General features: G+C 36.6%; 1 protein-coding gene across 1 annotated transcript; it reads right to left on the bottom strand.

The window, feature by feature from the left end:
- Positions 1 to 12213: 12213 nt before the first annotated feature.
- Positions 12214 to 13517, bottom strand: LOC131657007 (F-box/LRR-repeat protein 13-like). The gene has a single exon (XM_058926527.1). The coding sequence runs from the start codon at positions 13426 to 13428 to the stop codon at positions 12238 to 12240; it is 1191 nt and encodes a 396-aa protein (XP_058782510.1). The 5' UTR covers positions 13429 to 13517; the 3' UTR covers positions 12214 to 12237.
- Between the last annotated feature and the right edge of the window lie 4938 nt (positions 13518 to 18455).

The raw sequence follows: 18455 nt of genomic DNA, 5'->3' as shown, positions 1-18455 counted from the left end.
TCTAGGGGTCTCAAAGTTTTTGCTCAACCTTAAAGATACGTTGATTGGTATCTATAAGAGAGTTTTCTCTGAGTGTAGTATCTGCGTGACAATTACTTCCGTAATCACCGCTCTACGTCCTAAAAAAGGCTTTAAGTGGGGTTAATGTGTTTCTAGGTCCTCCTGGTACAAATCAGTCTCGGAATGCAGTGGCGCAGTTAATCACAACCAGCCAGGCAAATCCCAAGAGTAGACTTGGAAACCAAGATTAGAGGGCCTTCACCGGGAAGACATCCTCCATCCTATCTTATGTTGCACTCAAATCCGGGTATAGGATTTCTCACCACAAGGGGGAATCAAGCCCTTTCCCGATACAGAATAAACAAAGTAAACAAAAATATATGCAACAAACACATGATATGACACAGAGGTTAGGCAGGACCTCTCTTGTTTGAGGGGGAATTTGGCATCCCTAATTCCTCATTGGGGCTGGACCAGCAACAGGTCAACCATTGGTTTGGATGAAAAACCAAGGTTTTGAACACTTATATCCCCAGCAGAGTCGCCATTTTATCTGTGGTGTCGTTTTCTTTTACCTCCCCGTTTCACTTGGGAGGACGGCACGCTAGACCCTTCACGCGAAATTTGGAAGGAGAATGCGCCCGTGGTGGGATGAATTTTATTTCAGTTCTTCCTACGATATCACACGAACTTTCTTATTTGTCCTACGAGTAGGAAAGGGGAAAAAAGATCTCAACTAAACCCTAGGAGTTTGCTAAGTGTGGGGATTTACACCTAGACTAGAAATTCTGGAGTCCGGGGGGTCGGTTATACATAGGGAAGTGTTTAAACACCCTACATATCTGTAGTACTCTACAGGAACCTTCTCTGTGTCATTGTGTTTGTGTTTATTGCTATGATTGGGAAAGTTTCTCCTTTGTGTTAGGAGAAGGAATTGAATTGATTTGAAAAGACAGACAGACAGACAGACTGACTATTTTTGGTATTTTATTAGCTCGCTGAGATTCCTTGTGAACCTCATGCCTACATATCCCTAGTGGAAGTCAGAGCTTAATGTAGTTCGGGGAACTAACTAGGGAAATTAATGTTTTTGGTGCCTTGCTTGAAGCTCAAGGTTGAAGCTTGGAATTAAATCTCTGTTTACAGTAAAGAGACATGAAATTATCTCTACAGAGAGGTATTTGTACTATTCTACCACAAACATTTAAAGGAGTGACAGAATAACTGGATTCATTTCATTCAAGAGGGGGACCTTACTTGTGTGTGTGCAAGTATGCCAGTCAGATGCCTCTTAAATGAAAGAAAGATGCTCGTCCAAATTAGGGAAAGTGTACAAGTCTGGGGATGTGCCAGAGCATGTCTTTCAGAGTCCTAAATGGGAGACTTTGATTTGAAATTGAATTTGAAATTGAAATTGAAATGTTTGTTTGTTTGAATGTGGTAGAGTAGTAAAAATATCTCTCTATAGAGATAAGCTATGTCTATCTACTGTATAAAAGATTTGAATTTAGCTGGCTTGTATGAGGCCCAAGCTTGAGGCTTTTTGATTGATTAATTAATATTATTGACTCTGGGAGATGACTCCACTGGGGATTAATTACAGGGTATTTTTGTGTTCTGTACAAAGCCCAGAATTGAGGCTGACTCTACTTAGGGAGACTCTATTTGTGTGCCTTGTACAAAGCCCAAGGTTGTGGCTAACTATTGAGGATAATTGGGGTTTTTTAGACTATGACTCTAGTTAGGGAAAATATTATTTTCTGCCTTGTACAAAGCCCAAGGTTGTGGCGGACTCTTAAATGAATTAAGTATGTATGACTATATGGGGAAAGATCCTAAGTGTTAGGAATCTTTGACACATGAAAGATATGGTTTATCTGCCTTGTACAAAGCCCAAGGTTGTGGCTACTGAATGATGAAGAACTCACTGGGGAGACTCTATTATCTGCCTTGTACAATGCCCAAGGTTGAGGCTGACTCTTGACAGGGGAGTTTTATTGTTTGGGTGCCTTGTATGAAGCCCAAGGTTGAGGCTAACTGTTTTTGTTGGTTTTAACTCTACTGGAGATTAAAAAGACTGTTTTTCTTTTGGAAGCTAACCCTTTCCAGGGATTTTGATTCAGCTGGTGAATTTGTCTATTAAAAGACTGACTTTTATCATGTTTTTTTTTTGGAAGCTAACCCTTTCCAGGGATTTTGACTCTTTTGGGGAAATTGTTACCTAAGAGAATGAAGTCTATTATTTATTTATTAATTTTGGAGGCTAACCCTTTCCAGGGATTTTTATTGAAATGAAGGAATGGATTGATTTTAAATGACTTTGGAGGCTAACCCTTTCCAGGGATTTTAAGATTGAAAAAAGGATGGCAGAAAGATTATCTAGTGGAGACTCTTTGTTTAAAGCCCAAGATGAAGGCTGACTCAATGCTGAGGATGACCAAAACATAGATCCTAGACTCTACTAAGGAGGATTGATGAAGATAAGGGTGACAGAGACTGTCCATGTCTCTCATTCCAAAGAGTGTACTCAATGCAAAATTGAGACAAACTTAGCTTGTTTTAAAGTCTGGTTTAAATTGGAAGAAACTCACCAGGGTAGGCTAAAAGGTGACTAAAGACCTGTTCCTATGTTTGTAAGAAACCTGATGGGTCCTTGTATACAAGCTCAAGAGGAAGCTGGAAATGCTTTTAAGAAGCCTGCGGGTCCTTGTACAAAGCCCAAGAGGAGGCTAATCGAGGGTCCTTGTTGTAGCACAAGAGAAAGCTTATGTGGTTTTGAACTTATTTTGGCTCTAAGCAAATGGGTAAGAGGTTTCACCGGGAATAATTCCTCTTTGGGTGGATGTGTCCTATTATTTGGATTCTAAGGTTTTTTGCCAAGATGTTTCACCGGGAATAATTCATCTTGGGGGTTTGAACTACAGATCTCTAATTAGGAAAGAGCCTTCACCGGGAAGACATTCTCAATCCTAGGTCATATTCCTATAATATATATAGTTTAACTGTCCTAAGGTTTATACTCAAACGCAGTTCTAAACTAATATATGCACAGTTTATATTTGACAGTAGTTTAAATAAAGACTGTAAATTGAAAGCTTGTAAAGCCTAACCTGGATGGAGTGGAGGCCATTGAAGAAGTATGTACAGAGCCTCAACAGTATTTTTGTTGTTTTGTTGATAACAGTTGAATATATATGATAAACAGTTAATGGTTTTTGAAAACAGAAGAAGTGAAGATGGACAAAGGTCACATAGGTATCTGAAGAGTTTCACCGGGAATAATGCCCTTCAAATACCAGAAGAATGTTTTGAAAACAGAAAGAAGATTTTGAAAATACAGTTTTGAAAACAAGCTAAGAAGAGAAGGTTTTTGGGACTTACACTCTATTAGAGGCCCAATTTAAAAAATGGTTTACTGTTTATGAAAACAGTTGAAAAGATACGGGGTTCTGTTGTTTGAAGACCTCGATTGTCTGTTTACTTTGAAGTTTGAACATAATTTGAATTTTGACAAAAGTCAACTTAATTGAAGTACAGACAAAATCTATACCTAATTAAGACCTAAATGATTAGGGTTTTTATCATATAATTACTCACACAATTAATTAGATTAATACAAAGTGAAAATGTATATTAAGTATTTAAGAAAATAACTTAAAACATATGATTTTAAACCTAATTAAAATATAGGAAATAAATAATATTTTTATGATTTTTTTGATTAAACACAAAATATATGTATTAAGTGACATGTGTGTGAAAAATGAAGTAAAAATGACTTAATTTGATAGATTAAATAATTAAGTGAAGTTTGTATAAAAAAAGAAAGAAAATAAGGGGTAAAAAATTGGTTTGGCCCTAGTATGGTTCGAACCCACGCCCCTTTGGTCACACCACAAAACAATAACCAGCTGAGCTGCGCGCGCAGCTTGTTATTCAGATGCAACGAATTGTTTATATTTTAAAAAGACCCATGAGATTCAAATTTCGCGCGCCACCATCTTCGTCTTCAACCTTGAGCTCAGAAATTTTGAATTTCTAACTCCCTTGTTTCTCAACCAAATGGTGTGATGTAAACATCAATTTTGCTTGATTTTGGACGAGGAACATGGCCATGGATTCAGAATTTATTTATCTTAAGTGTAACTAACTAATTTTAGCATGAACACGAAGAACACGTAAACCCTAATTTTAAAATTAAATGATGCACAAGATGAATAAATGAATGATGATAGAGGGTTTTTAATCCTCTGATGATGCTGAACAAGATAGAATCGAGCTATTTCATAAAGAGTACTTGAATTAAGGAGCTGGAGCTTGAAAACTTACCTCTGAAAATGGAGGTCGTGAGGATGATTGAGAGCACCTGGGCTTGTATGGATGATCTGGATAGCTTCCTTGTAACCCAGTGATGCTAACTGAATGCTTATTGTGACTTGAATCCTTCTGAATTGTTCTATGGACCTCCCTCGATTTCAGCTTCAAGTGAACATGGAGGTTGTTGAATTTGGAGTTACAGATGAGCTGCAGCCATCTGGTTAGCTTCACTATGACCAGAGGAACGTGCCTGGATGCTTGGCTTTGTTGGAAACTCTTTGAATTGCTCGATGGTCCTCCAACTGCAAGTGCTCCAAAATGAACTCGATAATGGTGTTCTTCTACTTACAGAAGTGATCCAGGTGCTTGGATCACCTCAAATGAACCCCCTGAGGATGATAGAAGGCTTACTTTTCAAAGATGAGCCTTGGTTTGAAGAAATCGATTCTTCTTGCCAAAGAACTTTGAAAAACAATAAGCAAAAGGAGAGAATGAGAAAGCAAGTATTATGGTTGCTTTGGTGTGATTTTGAATGAGGAATGCCTCTATATTTATAGGCAAATGGTTCAGTACTGAAGTAGAGGAGTGAGCTTCCTTAGTGAAGTTGATTTGCTTCCTTAGCCATGAAGAAAGTTTGGAAAATATCCAAGTGCAATGATGCATTTTCGGGCTAGCTTCCCCAACCATTGATCTTGCAGGATCTTGGGGGACATTTCTGATTCAGAGGAGGGTTCCAATTGGCTAGTGAGAAGATTCCTTGATGATTCATCATTTGCCATAAATTCAAGAATGTAATCATTACTTAATCACATGGCTTGGTTTTGGAATATTCTCTTCAATCTTTATGCAATGATGGAAATTGATGCATGGTATGTTTTCAGATGCATTAGAGGTCGTGTAGCATCCATAAGAGAGGTTATTTGCACAAAATTTGCAAAGTTCCAAATTGTACATGACCTATAATTTTAGTTTATGAGGCCAACTTTGGACAAGCATAACTCCTAGCTCAAATTGAATTTGGAGAAGGTTGAACACAATTTGGAAAGCCCTAAACATCTACTTCAAATCATTAGTTTATGTCTTCTTCAGAATCCTTTGGGAAATTTGTGAAAAATGAGGTCAAAGTTGGAAGAAAACTAGGTTAAAACACTTAGAAAAATTTCTAAGTGTTTATGACCTAAACTTCAAAATTTCCAAAACTTCATAAATGGTTGATCTTTTGAAAAAAGTTCCCTTGTAAGATGTTATTTTATTTTGCAAGATCTACAACTTTCATGTTGGAAGTTTTTTGAGTTGTGTAGGTGAAATTTTGAGTTCTCACCATGCCTTCAAAAACCCTAATTCCCGACTTTTCGCTCCTTGATGAATTTCTTTGAATTTCTTTGGCCAAATGACTTTGACATCCATATATTGATGATATTGATCTTTGAAAGTCATTTTTTGACCAAAAACCTTAAAAGTCAATGATGATCCTTCACAGTTGACTTTTTCCTGACAAAGTGAATTTTTGGGTTTTTGTGTAGAAACAAGATCTTTTCCTCAAATGAATGATGTAAATGGATTATATTGAGGTAGTAGAGATCCTTGAATCATGTCTTGAGTTTTGGATTCATTCCCTGATCAAAAGTCAACCATCTTGGTGAATTAGGTCAAAACCCTAATTTGTCGACCAGGTGAAAATAATGACTGTAGACTTTGAATTGAAGTGTGATGTCCAGTAGATCTTGTAATATGAGTTATTTGAAGAAGATTGATGTCTTTGAATGACCCTCTGGGGCTTTTTAGGGTTTCCCAAATGTGATCCCTGATTTTAGTCCTTGATAGGCTCAAAACCCTAGTCTGGTGACCTGAGTAAACCTGTACTCAGATGACTGGATGTCTAATCAATCATAGATGAGAAAAATGAAGTCTTTGAGCCCCATGATTGTATTAGAGATTAGTCTTTGTTATTGATTGATCCTTTGCCTGAGCTTTCTTGTCTTTGAGCATCCTCGATTAGGTACCAGATGGAGAAATGACTGCTCTGGGTACTTGTCTTGACCTGATGAAAAATCCTGAAGATATGTCATCTCAGGGGGGTCAAAAATTAGGGTATGACAGATATCATTTTTGGAACATTTAATGCTACACTTGGAAAGGAGTTTGCTAAGTCTATGCAGGCAGAGTTTGAAATGAGCATGATGGGAGAACTCAAGTATTTCCTTGGGATCCAGATCAATCAAACTTCTGAAGGAACTTATGTTCATCAGACCAAGTATGTGAGAGAACTTATGAAGAAGTTTAATCTTTCAGAAAGCAAAGAAGCAAAGACTCCTATGCATCCAACGTGTGTATTAGGTAAGGATGAGGTAAGTAAGAAGGTAGGTCAGAAGCTCTACAGAGGTATGATTGGATATCTTCTATGTCTTACTGCTTCTAGACCTGATATTTTATTCAGTGTATGGCTGTGTGCTAGATTCTAATCAGATCCTAAAGAATCTCACTTAACTGCTATTAAGAGAATTCTGAGATATCTTAAAGGTACTACTAATGTTGGTTTAGTCTACAGAAGATCTGAAGAATACAACTTAGTAGGATATTATGATGCAATCTCCCAATCTGCTTTCTTTGGTCCTTGTTGCTGATGGGATTGCTGAGGTGGCTGATATTGTTGCTGGTAAGGTGGTTGTTGCTGAGGCATATACTGTTGCTGTTGAGGAACTTGCTTTGGAGCATTACCCTGCTGATCCTTCCAAGAAAAATTTGGATGATTTTTCCATCCTTGATTATAAGTATTGGAGTAGGGGTTATTCTATCTCAAGAACTTTATAGCCTCCACTTGTTCCGCAGTAGCAACACAATGAATGGCAAAGTGTGGTCTACCACAGATTTCACAGACCATCGCTTGAGCATGTTGAACTTGGGCTACCGTATGGGTACCTAAATTCATACCTTTCAATCTTCTCTCCACTTCAACTTTAATTTGATCTTCCATGTTCACAACCTGATCTGCTAGTTTTAAATCAATTCTTCCTTCAGGTTGACTCACAGTACGATCATATAACTCCAAATGCTCATTTGCAGCAATAGCCTCAATAATCTTCTTAATACCAGTGGCTGTTGCGAAGTTGGATGAGCCACTGACAGCTGTATCAATAAGTTGCTTAGTCTTCACTTTCAACCCATTCACAAAGTTTTGCATTTGTTCAGTTGGGTCCAGATTATGAGTGGGACATGCAACTAAACACCTCTTAAATCGTTTGTAAGCATCTCCAAGTGACTCTCCATCCTTCTGTTTAAAATTCAAAATGTCATACCTCTTACGGATATACACAGACGCTGGAAAATACTCATTCAGAAATGATGTCTCCATCTGTTGCCAAGTAGTAATACTTCCTGCAGGTAGGGAATAGAACCATTCTTCAGCATCTTCAGATAAGGTGAATGGGAACATGACCAACCTTTTTGCTTCTTCTAAATGTACCTCGGTTTTTAATGATGTGGTCATAGTCAGAAACTTTTGTAGGTGCTTGTTGGCATCTTCATTGACCTTGCCTGAAAAAGGTTTACTTTCCAACTGACGAATGGTTGACGGGTGCAACTGGAAGTGAGCAACATTTACCGGTTGATTGACTATCGTCAATCTTACTGTTGGATTATTTTCTCTGCCATAATCACCCAAAAGTCTTTCCGGAGGAGGTGGGTCATCCATGATATGAACTTCTGAATGTGAACCTGTGTCTGACTCTGAATCTGAATGTTCGAAATGAACAATGATTTTTTCCTCTCTTTCTGATTCTGCCAGTCTTTCTCGTTTAGCCTGTCGGAGCCTAGCACACAAAGATCTTTCTGGTTCTGCGTCAAAAGGAAAATCAGCTGAGGCCTTACCTCGCATACATAGATTAGACAGAGGTTAGTATGAGAAAAGTACAAAAGTAACTATAATACAGAAAATAAAATTTTAATAAAAACTATGTTTATTACAGAATTCTTGACGAAATTAATCTTCAATGGTGAAAAATCACGAAACTCCACTGAAAACTCTGTTCTCCAGCCTTCAAATCGCACCTTTTCTCCCAAAAATCGTCCAACCTGGTGAAATTCGCACTCCTGGTTTTTATAGACACTTACTGGGCTTTTCAGAAAATATTGGGCCACCATACGCGTATGGTACGCGTATTGCTTTTGGAGGCAATGAAGCGTACGCGTACAATACGAATAGGAGCAGACAGGTAATTTCATCCAGCAAAGCATACGCGTATGGTACGCGTACAGGCAGGTTGCCTGTTTTTCTTCACTTCATACGCGTATGGTACGCGTACAGGCAGGGAGCCTGTTTTTCTTCACTTCATACGCGTATGGTACACGTACAGGTAGGGAGCCTGTTTTTTTCTTCTATGCATACGCGTATGATACGCGTATGGGCAGGGCACCTTCTTCTCCTTGTTCTGTTGCTGCCTTGATCCAACTGTTCTTTGATACTACGATCATTAGAACCTGCACAGACATACTACACATACCAAACGTGTAAAAACTGACAGTAATCACTTAAAAGCAACAACTACGGACTAAACTAAAAATGACTTAAAATTTACTAGAAAATAACAAAGTTATACAGTTAATCATGGCTTTTTGACGCTTAAGTGACAGAAATATTTAGTATAAATGGTGACTGATCAGGATCCACTACTGAATCAAAAAGGACATGTTGGGTAGGTCGGAGTCAGGTTTGTGCACCTAAGAAGATGGGCGGTCTTGGCAGGAAAGAGCTGGAAATCTTTAACTTATCACTCCTAAATAAATGGAAGTGGCGCATATTAACAGATCAAAACACATTATGGTGGGACCTCTTGAAATTCAAATATGGACCTCTACAACAAAATATCCTAGATGCTCCCAATGCAGCCAACAGGAGAGGCGAGTCAACTTGGTGGAAAGATATCATACTCGCGAGTACTTCAACAACACCAGAAGAATCATGGTTATCCAATAACATTCGATGTAATTTTGGAAATGGAACAAAAATTGACTTCTAGACCGACAGATGGCTGGGAGAAGAAACATTTGTTGCATTGTTTCCAACCCTTGATGCAAACAGATCCGAAAACCGCTACAAGGTAATAAAAAATTGGCAATGGGAAAACCACAAGTGGAGTTGACTCTTATGCAACGTGGACATAATTTCATAGGAGGGTCTACAAGAATTTTCGAAAATTAAAGCAATACTAGATGGAGTAACACCATTGAAAATCAAGGATTCTTGGAGCTGGACACCAAACTGAGCCAAGCTTGTGCAGGGAGGTGAGAAGCTCTATATATATGGTTTCTATGTCAAAGATGAGATCCCCTTTCAACCTTAGGGTTGAGGTATTTATAGAATTTTTTGAGCCTGGATCCCAGACTCCTAGAAAATAGCAATAGCCTCTCATCAAGTGTCGGAATGGGACATTTAATCCCCTATTATTAAGGAGAGCGCAATTAATTACCTTTGACTCCTTCCCACATTCTCACGCTTCAAGAGAGCTACCCATGGAGTGGATGACATGTCTAATAAACAGACGATCGATCTAATAGATGGGCGATCAGAAGATGCTATAGGTATCGTTCGCCTTCCACATCACCCTTTCAGAGCCCTTTAAAAATATACCAATACACAATTATTATTCTTGACATATAATTATGATGGCTCCAACAAAATCAACACAAGCATAAGTAAAATCAACAACAAGCTCCTCAAAATCACCATGCGAGACGGAGCTATGTAATAATCAACAAAGATCCCCAAATTCAATGATGGATTTCAGAGATACTGATGAAATTTTAATCCCATTACTAAATAATAAATATATAAGTAGACTGCTCAGGAATTTAAATAAGATACTTCACATCCAATGCGAACAATTATTTCAAGAGAAAGCTCAGTCAACAGTTTCATAATACTAGTTAGCACTAAACTTACTATCTAGGGAATATATATTGCAAGCAGCAGGAGCTTCTTCTTGTAACAAAATAACCAGTATAAAGAAGTTAGCAAGCTAACAAAACGTTGGTCTCAATTTTATGATGCATTGTTCAATTTCTTGGAATCAACAAATTAAAAGATTCATACTATAGTTACTATGTTTTTGCCGGGGATTTTCTATATACATCTCAATTCTCAATGCAAGTTCGTTAGAATAACTGTTCTACTCTTACTTCAGTTAAGATATATACAATTCATATAGATAGATGTATGCACTTATGCTTCTGATTTCTCTTCAAGGATGAGTTCTCATATGGAGATTTCATAGATATCTCTTACAATCTTGTATCCAAACAGATTCAGAGAGCCGATCCCCTACAATATTGTATCCAAACAGGTTTTGAGAGCCGATCCCCTACAATTAGGGGTGGGAATAGGCCAGACCGACTAACAGGGGCCTACGGCCCAGCCTACATAGGCCTAGGTCAGGCCAGGCTTTTTAGATAAATAGAAAAGGCCTAGGCTTTTTTATAAGCCTATTTAGCTAACAAGACTAGGCCACAGGCCACATAAAAAGCCTTTTAAGCCTAAGAGGCCGGCCTATTTAAATACATATGAATAATTTTATTATTATTATATTATATTTTTTACTTTGAATTAAAAATATAAAAATAAATTTTAGTTATCTTGAAGAAATTATGAAAATAAGATGAAAAAAATCTTATGAACAATGTTATAAGTTGTTTCGATAAGTTCTCTCAAACAAATAATATCACAAAATTTATGCTACTAGGTAAACTCAAATAAACTAATGCAAACAAACATTTAATCTCATTGATCTTTTAATTTGTTAGTCTATATAAAGACGAGTTGAATGACTTATTTACAAATGTTCAAATGAAATAGGCTTTTAAGTAGGCTAATAGGCCAATCAGGCCTTCAAAAAGGTCAGGCCCAGGCCAAAAAATAAGCCTATGATAGACTACAGGCCAGACTTGGGCTTTGAATATTATAGCAGGCCAGGCTCAGGCTTGGCAAAGCCTAGCTCGGCCCAGCCTATTCCCACCCCTACCTACAATCTTGTATCCAAACAGATTCTATGGCTACTTTCAAGAAATTCCTTCTTATGGCTACCTGTTTTTTACAAACTTATATGTTTCCTGGCAATCTCAAACACTATATGTCTATATGGTACCTCACAAGCAAGTAAAGCATAGGAGAGGGTTCAACTATTCCATAATATCTTAACAACTTCTAATGTACTTTCTACATCAACTTCTTCATATCCAATTCCATCTTTACAAACTTTGAGCAACCTTTACATTCTTTTCTACTGCAATGCAAAACAATTGTAAAATCAAATCACTATACATTCTGAAAAAGAAATTCCAAAATGCATTATATTGCTCATTAATCAAAGAACAAAAAGTAGAGAATTAAATTGTAAGGACTAAGACCCTGCAGTAATGAACATGATGAGAAATTGCCACAGCTTCTGTTGACTTAGTTCAAACAACTCATATGAGATTCTAAAGAAATAATTGATAATAGCAGTGTTATGTGTGATACCGGTAACACCGGAAGCGGCCTTGCCGGAAAATCCGCATAGCGCCGCGATATCGGCCGCTACAGCCGCTATTAACAACATAGGTTGAAACTACTATCAATTCGTTGCCTAGTTTGATGGAGAGACATAAGAATTATGCAGTAAAAATAAAATACTAACTAAAGTTGTTTATTCTGATCCCCAAATCTGTCCACAAAATTTCAAAGTTAATACCAAACTGAATTAATATTTCAGTTATATTAGATTACCAATTATGTCCATCACAGCCTTAGTACAAGTTAGACAATAAGTAACTGATAAATGAGACTTTCATTCAATGTGATTCTAGAAAAATAATTGATATTGCAAGAAAAAGTAATAATACATAAAATATCTTTTAAAAGTAGAATGCACATTTCACCTTTTGGATCATCTAATTAATGATGTGAAATTTTGCCGAAGCTGAATTTTGAAGCAAAAATCCAATTATTTCACTAGGTATGGATGAAGATTGTTCTTTCAATTCTTCTGTTAACTTGGCAACTTCTTCCTGTGATCTGTCGGGCTTTTGAGCTAATTTGGCATTAATCAATAACCCAGATAAAGTAGATGAAATTCCTTTCTCTTTTATTATCAATGTCTTCAACTTGCGCAACGAATTGAGTTTAACCTTGCATACATCAGGAAATAAGGAGAGAACATGAAGACTAGTAGAATACAACACCAATGATTTAATATCAGCAAGTTCTTGAAACAAGTTGAGCAGAGCCGAGGGAGCTTCTCCATAATTCACTATTTTATCCAAGTAAATCTCCATCTGTTTAAGAGAACCGAGATGGCTTCGATGCACTATCTGAAACGGAGTACCAATAAAAACAAAAGAAGAGAGACTTGGGGTAGATAGCTCAATTTTGCAATGGACCCGGGGTTTAGAATACTTTTGTATGACTAATCCATCAAGGGTGTTACTTGATATGCATAGATTTTGTGCACCCAAAATATGAAAGTGACAAATAAGCAATCTATTCAATTTGGGAAAAGTTGAAAAATAATCAACTCCGCCATGAAAGGCCACAAAACCTATATTCAAGTAAGTCAATGATGGCATATTGAGAGAGTCTGGAAATAATATTTTACCACGACGATTTCTAGGGTTTCTCGGTGGGACAAAAAAGTTAAGAGATGTTAAACCGTGGTATGAAGCGATACAAGACGGAAAGACCTTAATATCACATTTGACATTCATTCGTAATTGCTTGACATTGTGTGAGACAGCATAATCTAATATCGAATTGAAGAGATCGGGATTCAGGCCGACGTCGAGGTGGGAAATTAGGCCGCCATTGTGGCGAAAATCGAGTGTGTGTAGTGAAGTGGAGGGATCGCGATAGCAATGACGGAGAATATTAGTGACAAATCTGATGAAATTATCGAAATTGTCGAAGTCTGAAGAAAATAGGTTAAGTGTGGGAAGATACTTCCAGAGATTGACCCATCTTTTGGATAAAACACACGTCTGAACAACTTGTTTGGCATTCAGAAAAGAGAATATGTGAAGAACAACAGAATCAGGTAAATTGCTCAGCCAGTCCTCTGCACTATCATTTAGTTTCAGAGTCTTCATATCTCACAATTTCTGAATCAATAATCAGATTTGATCATTTATATAGAAGAATTTCGGCGAGAATATCGGTTGATTTTGCTTGCTATCTGCCCTAACTAATGACCTAGATTTTCTCGTGATTCTGGGTTTTTTTTCTTTAAACTACTAACCAACAACTATTCATTCACACGGCTTCAAAAATATTTTGTTTTTTTTTATATATAATTTTTTTATCTCTTTATTAAAAAATCATATATTTAAAATATTTGATTTAATTTTTTATTATTTTAAAAATAATAAAGTTTTTTTTATTATTTGATTTTATTCTTTTGTTTTAAAACTCTCATTTATTTATATGTTTTAAAATTTTGAAAACAATAAAATTTATTTAATTATTTAATAATTATATTAATCATGTTGGTGTTAAATTTTGTGAAAATATTTTAAGATCGTCATATCTAAAAATCTAATAGATATTATATAAAATTTATAAATTTTATACTCTGACAATTATTATAAGTAAATATTCTTTTTTTAGATTCATTATATAATGAATGTATTTGATCTTTTATGTAGACCAGATACATTCATTAACCTAAAAAAAATAAACCAACAAATTTATTACTATTTGTAATCAAAGACTTTAATCACCCTTGAAATCACACTTGAAATCCCAAATAGACCAACAAATTTGAAAAGGAGCGAATACTTAGCTCTATTATTCATTTCAATTCTTCAAAAAGTACAAATACTCATGTTCTAACTTGTTAAAAATACTAACTTTTTCTTTTATACATCTTCCTCGCCGGCCTTTCTACCTTCTTTAGCTTGAATAGAGGATTTGAGTGTTTTTTAGTTTGTTAATTAATTCAATTTTTATGGTACTTTATTTAATTTTTGTCTGTTTTCGTTACTAAATCAGATTTAGTCTATTATATGCTTTTAACTTTGGTCATTCTCATGATATAAAGCACACATCTAACTCTAAGAGTTTCCACATAACACACACCAAAATATCTTGTGATAAATTTTGTGCTAAACCTCAGTTCAATCAGAACTTGAGGAGAACTAACCCAAAAGGACCCAAAAGAATGTGGGTACCTAAGGAAAAGATTATACATGTTGCAGATCTCGTTCAAGGCTCAAAAGACAAAGGAAAACATGTCATGGTACTTGGACTCTGGATGCTCGCGACACATGACATAAAGAAGATGCTCTGGAACCATATGCATTGATAACTCTCCCTCTATAACTAATGTTCTTTTAGTAGATGGATTAGCTCATAACTTATTGTCCATAAGTCAATTAAGTGACAATGGTTATGACATTATCTTCAATCAAAAGTTTTATAAAGCTATCAGTCAGAAGGATGGCTCAATCCTATTTACAGGCAAGAGAAAGAACAACATTTATAAGATTGATCTTCATGATCTTAAGAATCAAAAGGTTACTTGCCTTGTGTCTGTTAGTGAAGAGCAGTGGGTCTGGCACAGAAGATTGGGTCATGCTAGTTTGAGAAAGATTTCTCAGATTAACAAACTTAATCTGGTCAGAGGACACCCTAATCTGAAATATAAGTCAGGTGCTCTTTGCGAAACATGTCAGAAAGGGAAGTTTTCAAAACTTGCATTCAAGTCTAAAAATGTTATCTCTTCCTCTATGCCGCTAGAACTTCTGCACATTGATCTTTTTGGCCCAGTCAAAACAGCATCAATCAGAGGGAAGAAATATGGATTAGTTATCGTAGACGACTATAGTAGATGGACAAGGGTAAAGTTCTTGAAACACAAGGATGAGTCTCATACTGTGTTCTTTGACTTCGGCACTCAGATTCAATCTGAGAAGGAATGCAAAATCATAAAGGTCAGAAGTGATCATGGTGGTGAATTTGAGAACAGATTCTTTGAAATTTATTTCAAAGAAAATGGTATTACCCATGATTTCTCTTGTCCTAGAACTCCACAGCAAAATGGAGTTGTAGAACGAAAGAATAGGACTCTACAAGAAATGGCTTGAACCATGATCAATGAAACCAATATGGCTAAGCATTTCTGGGCAGAAGCAATTAATAATGCATGTTATATTCAGAATAGAATCTCCATAAGACCTATTCTAAATAAGACTCCTTATGAATTGTGGAAGAACAGAAAGCCCAACATTTCTTATTTCCATCCATTTGGATGTGTTAGAACAAGATTTGTTCTGATCAATATTCTTAGTTTTGATGATAACAAGGATATGAATTTTGTATGAGATAATGTGGTACTCTAATACTATGCAATTTCCGTTTCAGGAATAATACAAAGAGTATGCACAAAATCAGCGCAAGAAGCACTGACTCAGAAGGTTCAGCATGCAACATCAGAACATGGTCTGGCAAGACATCAGAAGATGGTCAAGCAGAATCAGAACATGGGTCTATGGAAGCATCAGAAGAACTTGAGATCAGAAGCAGAAGCACTGAAGTTCTCATGGTATCACGCTCAGAAGCACTTCAAGGTCAGAAGACAAGAAGATGCTCTGCACCAAGCTGTTTGACTCTGATGATATTCAAACTTTGTCTACACAAACATCAGATCGGAAGCAGGTACTAGATGGCAGGCTACGCTGACTGACAAAAGGAACGTTAGAAGCTATTAAAGGCAACGTCAGTAGACACAACGGAAACAAGGCTCGAGGTAGTTGACAAAAGAGTGAAACCTTAAATGCAATGCTGTAAGGATTACGCAAAGCATTAAATGCTCCCAACGGTCATCTTCTCAAGCCCCTATAAATATGAAGTTCTGATGAGAAGCTATGTAACGAATTTTGAATACAACACTTGCGCATTATACAGAAACGTTGTCAAATTCAAAAGCTCCCAAACTTCATCATCAAGCTCACTTCATTGCTGTTGTAATATATTAGTGAGATTAAGCTTAAACTTTAAGAGAAATATCACAATTGTGATTATAGCTTTTAAGAAGCATTGTAATACTCTTAGAATTTGTTTACATTAATTTGTAAAGAACTAGAGTGATCAGGTTGTTGATCAGTATAATCTAGAAAGTCTTAGAAGTTGTCTAAGCAGTTTGTTCCTAGAGTGATCAGGTTGTGATCAGGATACTCTAGAAGACTTAGAGTGTTTCTAAGTGGAAAACCATTGTAATCAAGTGTGATTAGTGGATTAAATCCTCAGGTGAGGTACATCACTCCAAGGGGGTGGACTGGAGTAGTTTAGTTAACAACGAACCAGGATAAAAATCATTGTGCAAATAGTTTTTATCTTACAAGTTTTTTAAAGCCACACTTATTCAAACCCCCCTTTCTAAGTGTTTTTCTATCCTTCAATTGGCATCAGAGCGTCGGTTCTAAGGTGCAAGCACTTAACCGTGTTTAGAAAAGATTCAGGAAGAGAAAAATGCTTCAGTAAAAGATGGCTGGTGAAATTCCAACAAACACATCTACATCTACATCTGGCTCTGCTGAGCAATACAATGGTAACAATGGTTATACTAGACCACCCGTATTTGATGGTGAAAACTTTGGTCTAGATTGTGAACTATGGGATCTTTTGATGGATGGTTACAAACATCCAGTAAAAGCTACAGGCGTAAGGCTTACCAGACAAGAAATGGATGATGATCAAAAGAAGCTTTTCAAGAATCATCATAAATGTAGGACTGTTTTGCTGAATGCTATCTCTCATGCTGAGTATGAGAAGATATCTAACATGGAAACTGCCTATGATATATATGAGTCATTGAAAATGACCCATGAGGGAAATGCTCAAGTCAAGGAGACTAAAACTCTTGCTCTAATCCAGAAATATGAAGCCTTCAAGATGGAGGATGATGAAGATATTGAGAAGATGTTCTCAAGATTTCAAACGCTAACTGCTGGATTGAGAGTTCTGGATAAAGGCTACACCAAGGCTGATCATGTAAAGAAGATCATCAGAAGCTTGCCCAGAAGATGGGGTCCAATGGTGACTGCATTCAAGATTGCAAAGAATCTGAATGAGGTTTCTTTAGAAGAGCTAATCAGTGCCTTGAGAATCCATGAGATAGAGCTGGATGCAAACGAGCCTCAAAAGAAAGGTAAGTCTATTGCATTAAAATCTAATTTTAAAAAATGCACTAACGCTTTTCAGGCAGGAGAAGTAGTTTCTGAGGAATCAGAATCAGAAGAAGAAGATGAACTGTCCATGATCTCCAGAAGGGTAAACCAACTCAGGAAGAGAAAGCAAAGGAAGTTCAAGAGCTTCAGAGGTTCGAAGAAATTTGAACGAAAAGAATCTTCTGGTGGCAGAAGATCTGACAAGAAGAAAGTTGTCCGCTATGAGTGCAATGAGCCTGGACACTTCAAGAATGAATGTCCAAAACTTTAGAAGGAGAATCCCAAGAAGAAGTTTCATAAGAAGAAAGGTCTTATGGCAACTTTGCACTGATGGCCACAGTGGATGATGGATCAGAATCTACATCAGAATCTACATCAGAATCAGATTCTGAAGAGGTATTTTCTGAACTATCTAGAGATGAATTAGTTTCCTGCTTGACTGAACTTCTAGAACTCAAGGCTCACCTTAGTATCAAATACAAAAAGCTGAAAAAGCAATTTGAATTTGAAACTAAGAAGTTAGAAGTGGAAAATTCTGAACTGAAGGAAAAAGTTTTAAAATTATCCAAAGATAGTGGATCTCCTTCTGAATCAGAAAAATCCATTCCTAGCCTAAATCATATTCTGAAAGAATATGACTCGAGTTTCAGAAAGTTCCTATCTAGAAGTATTGGCAGAAGTCATCTTGCTTCTATTATATATGGTGTTTCTGGAAACAGAAGGTTTGGTTTTGGCTATGAGGGTGATACCTCACATAAATTTGAACCTGTTGATGATATGAAAATCACATACAAGCCATTGTATGATCAGTTCAAATATGGCCATGCACACGATATTAGGCTCACTTCACATGCACAGAGTTTTAACACTGTACACACCAAGAAGTATGTGACACAAACTAAGAAATATCATGCTGTCAAACCTAAAGAATATCATGTTGTTCCTCCTAT

Source organism: Vicia villosa, linkage group LG3 (genome assembly GCF_029867415.1).
Source record: "Vicia villosa cultivar HV-30 ecotype Madison, WI linkage group LG3, Vvil1.0, whole genome shotgun sequence".
Taxonomy (NCBI): Eukaryota; Viridiplantae; Streptophyta; class Magnoliopsida; order Fabales; family Fabaceae; genus Vicia; species Vicia villosa.
Note: the sequence above shows the minus strand (reverse complement) of the source record. Positions and strands in the feature narration are given on the sequence as shown.

What these genes read in the sequence shown, in the direction of transcription:
- LOC131657007 (XM_058926527.1), bottom strand. Translation starts at nt 13,428, where the DNA reads ATGAAGACTCTGAAACTAAATGATAGTGCAGAGGACTGGCTGAGCAAT.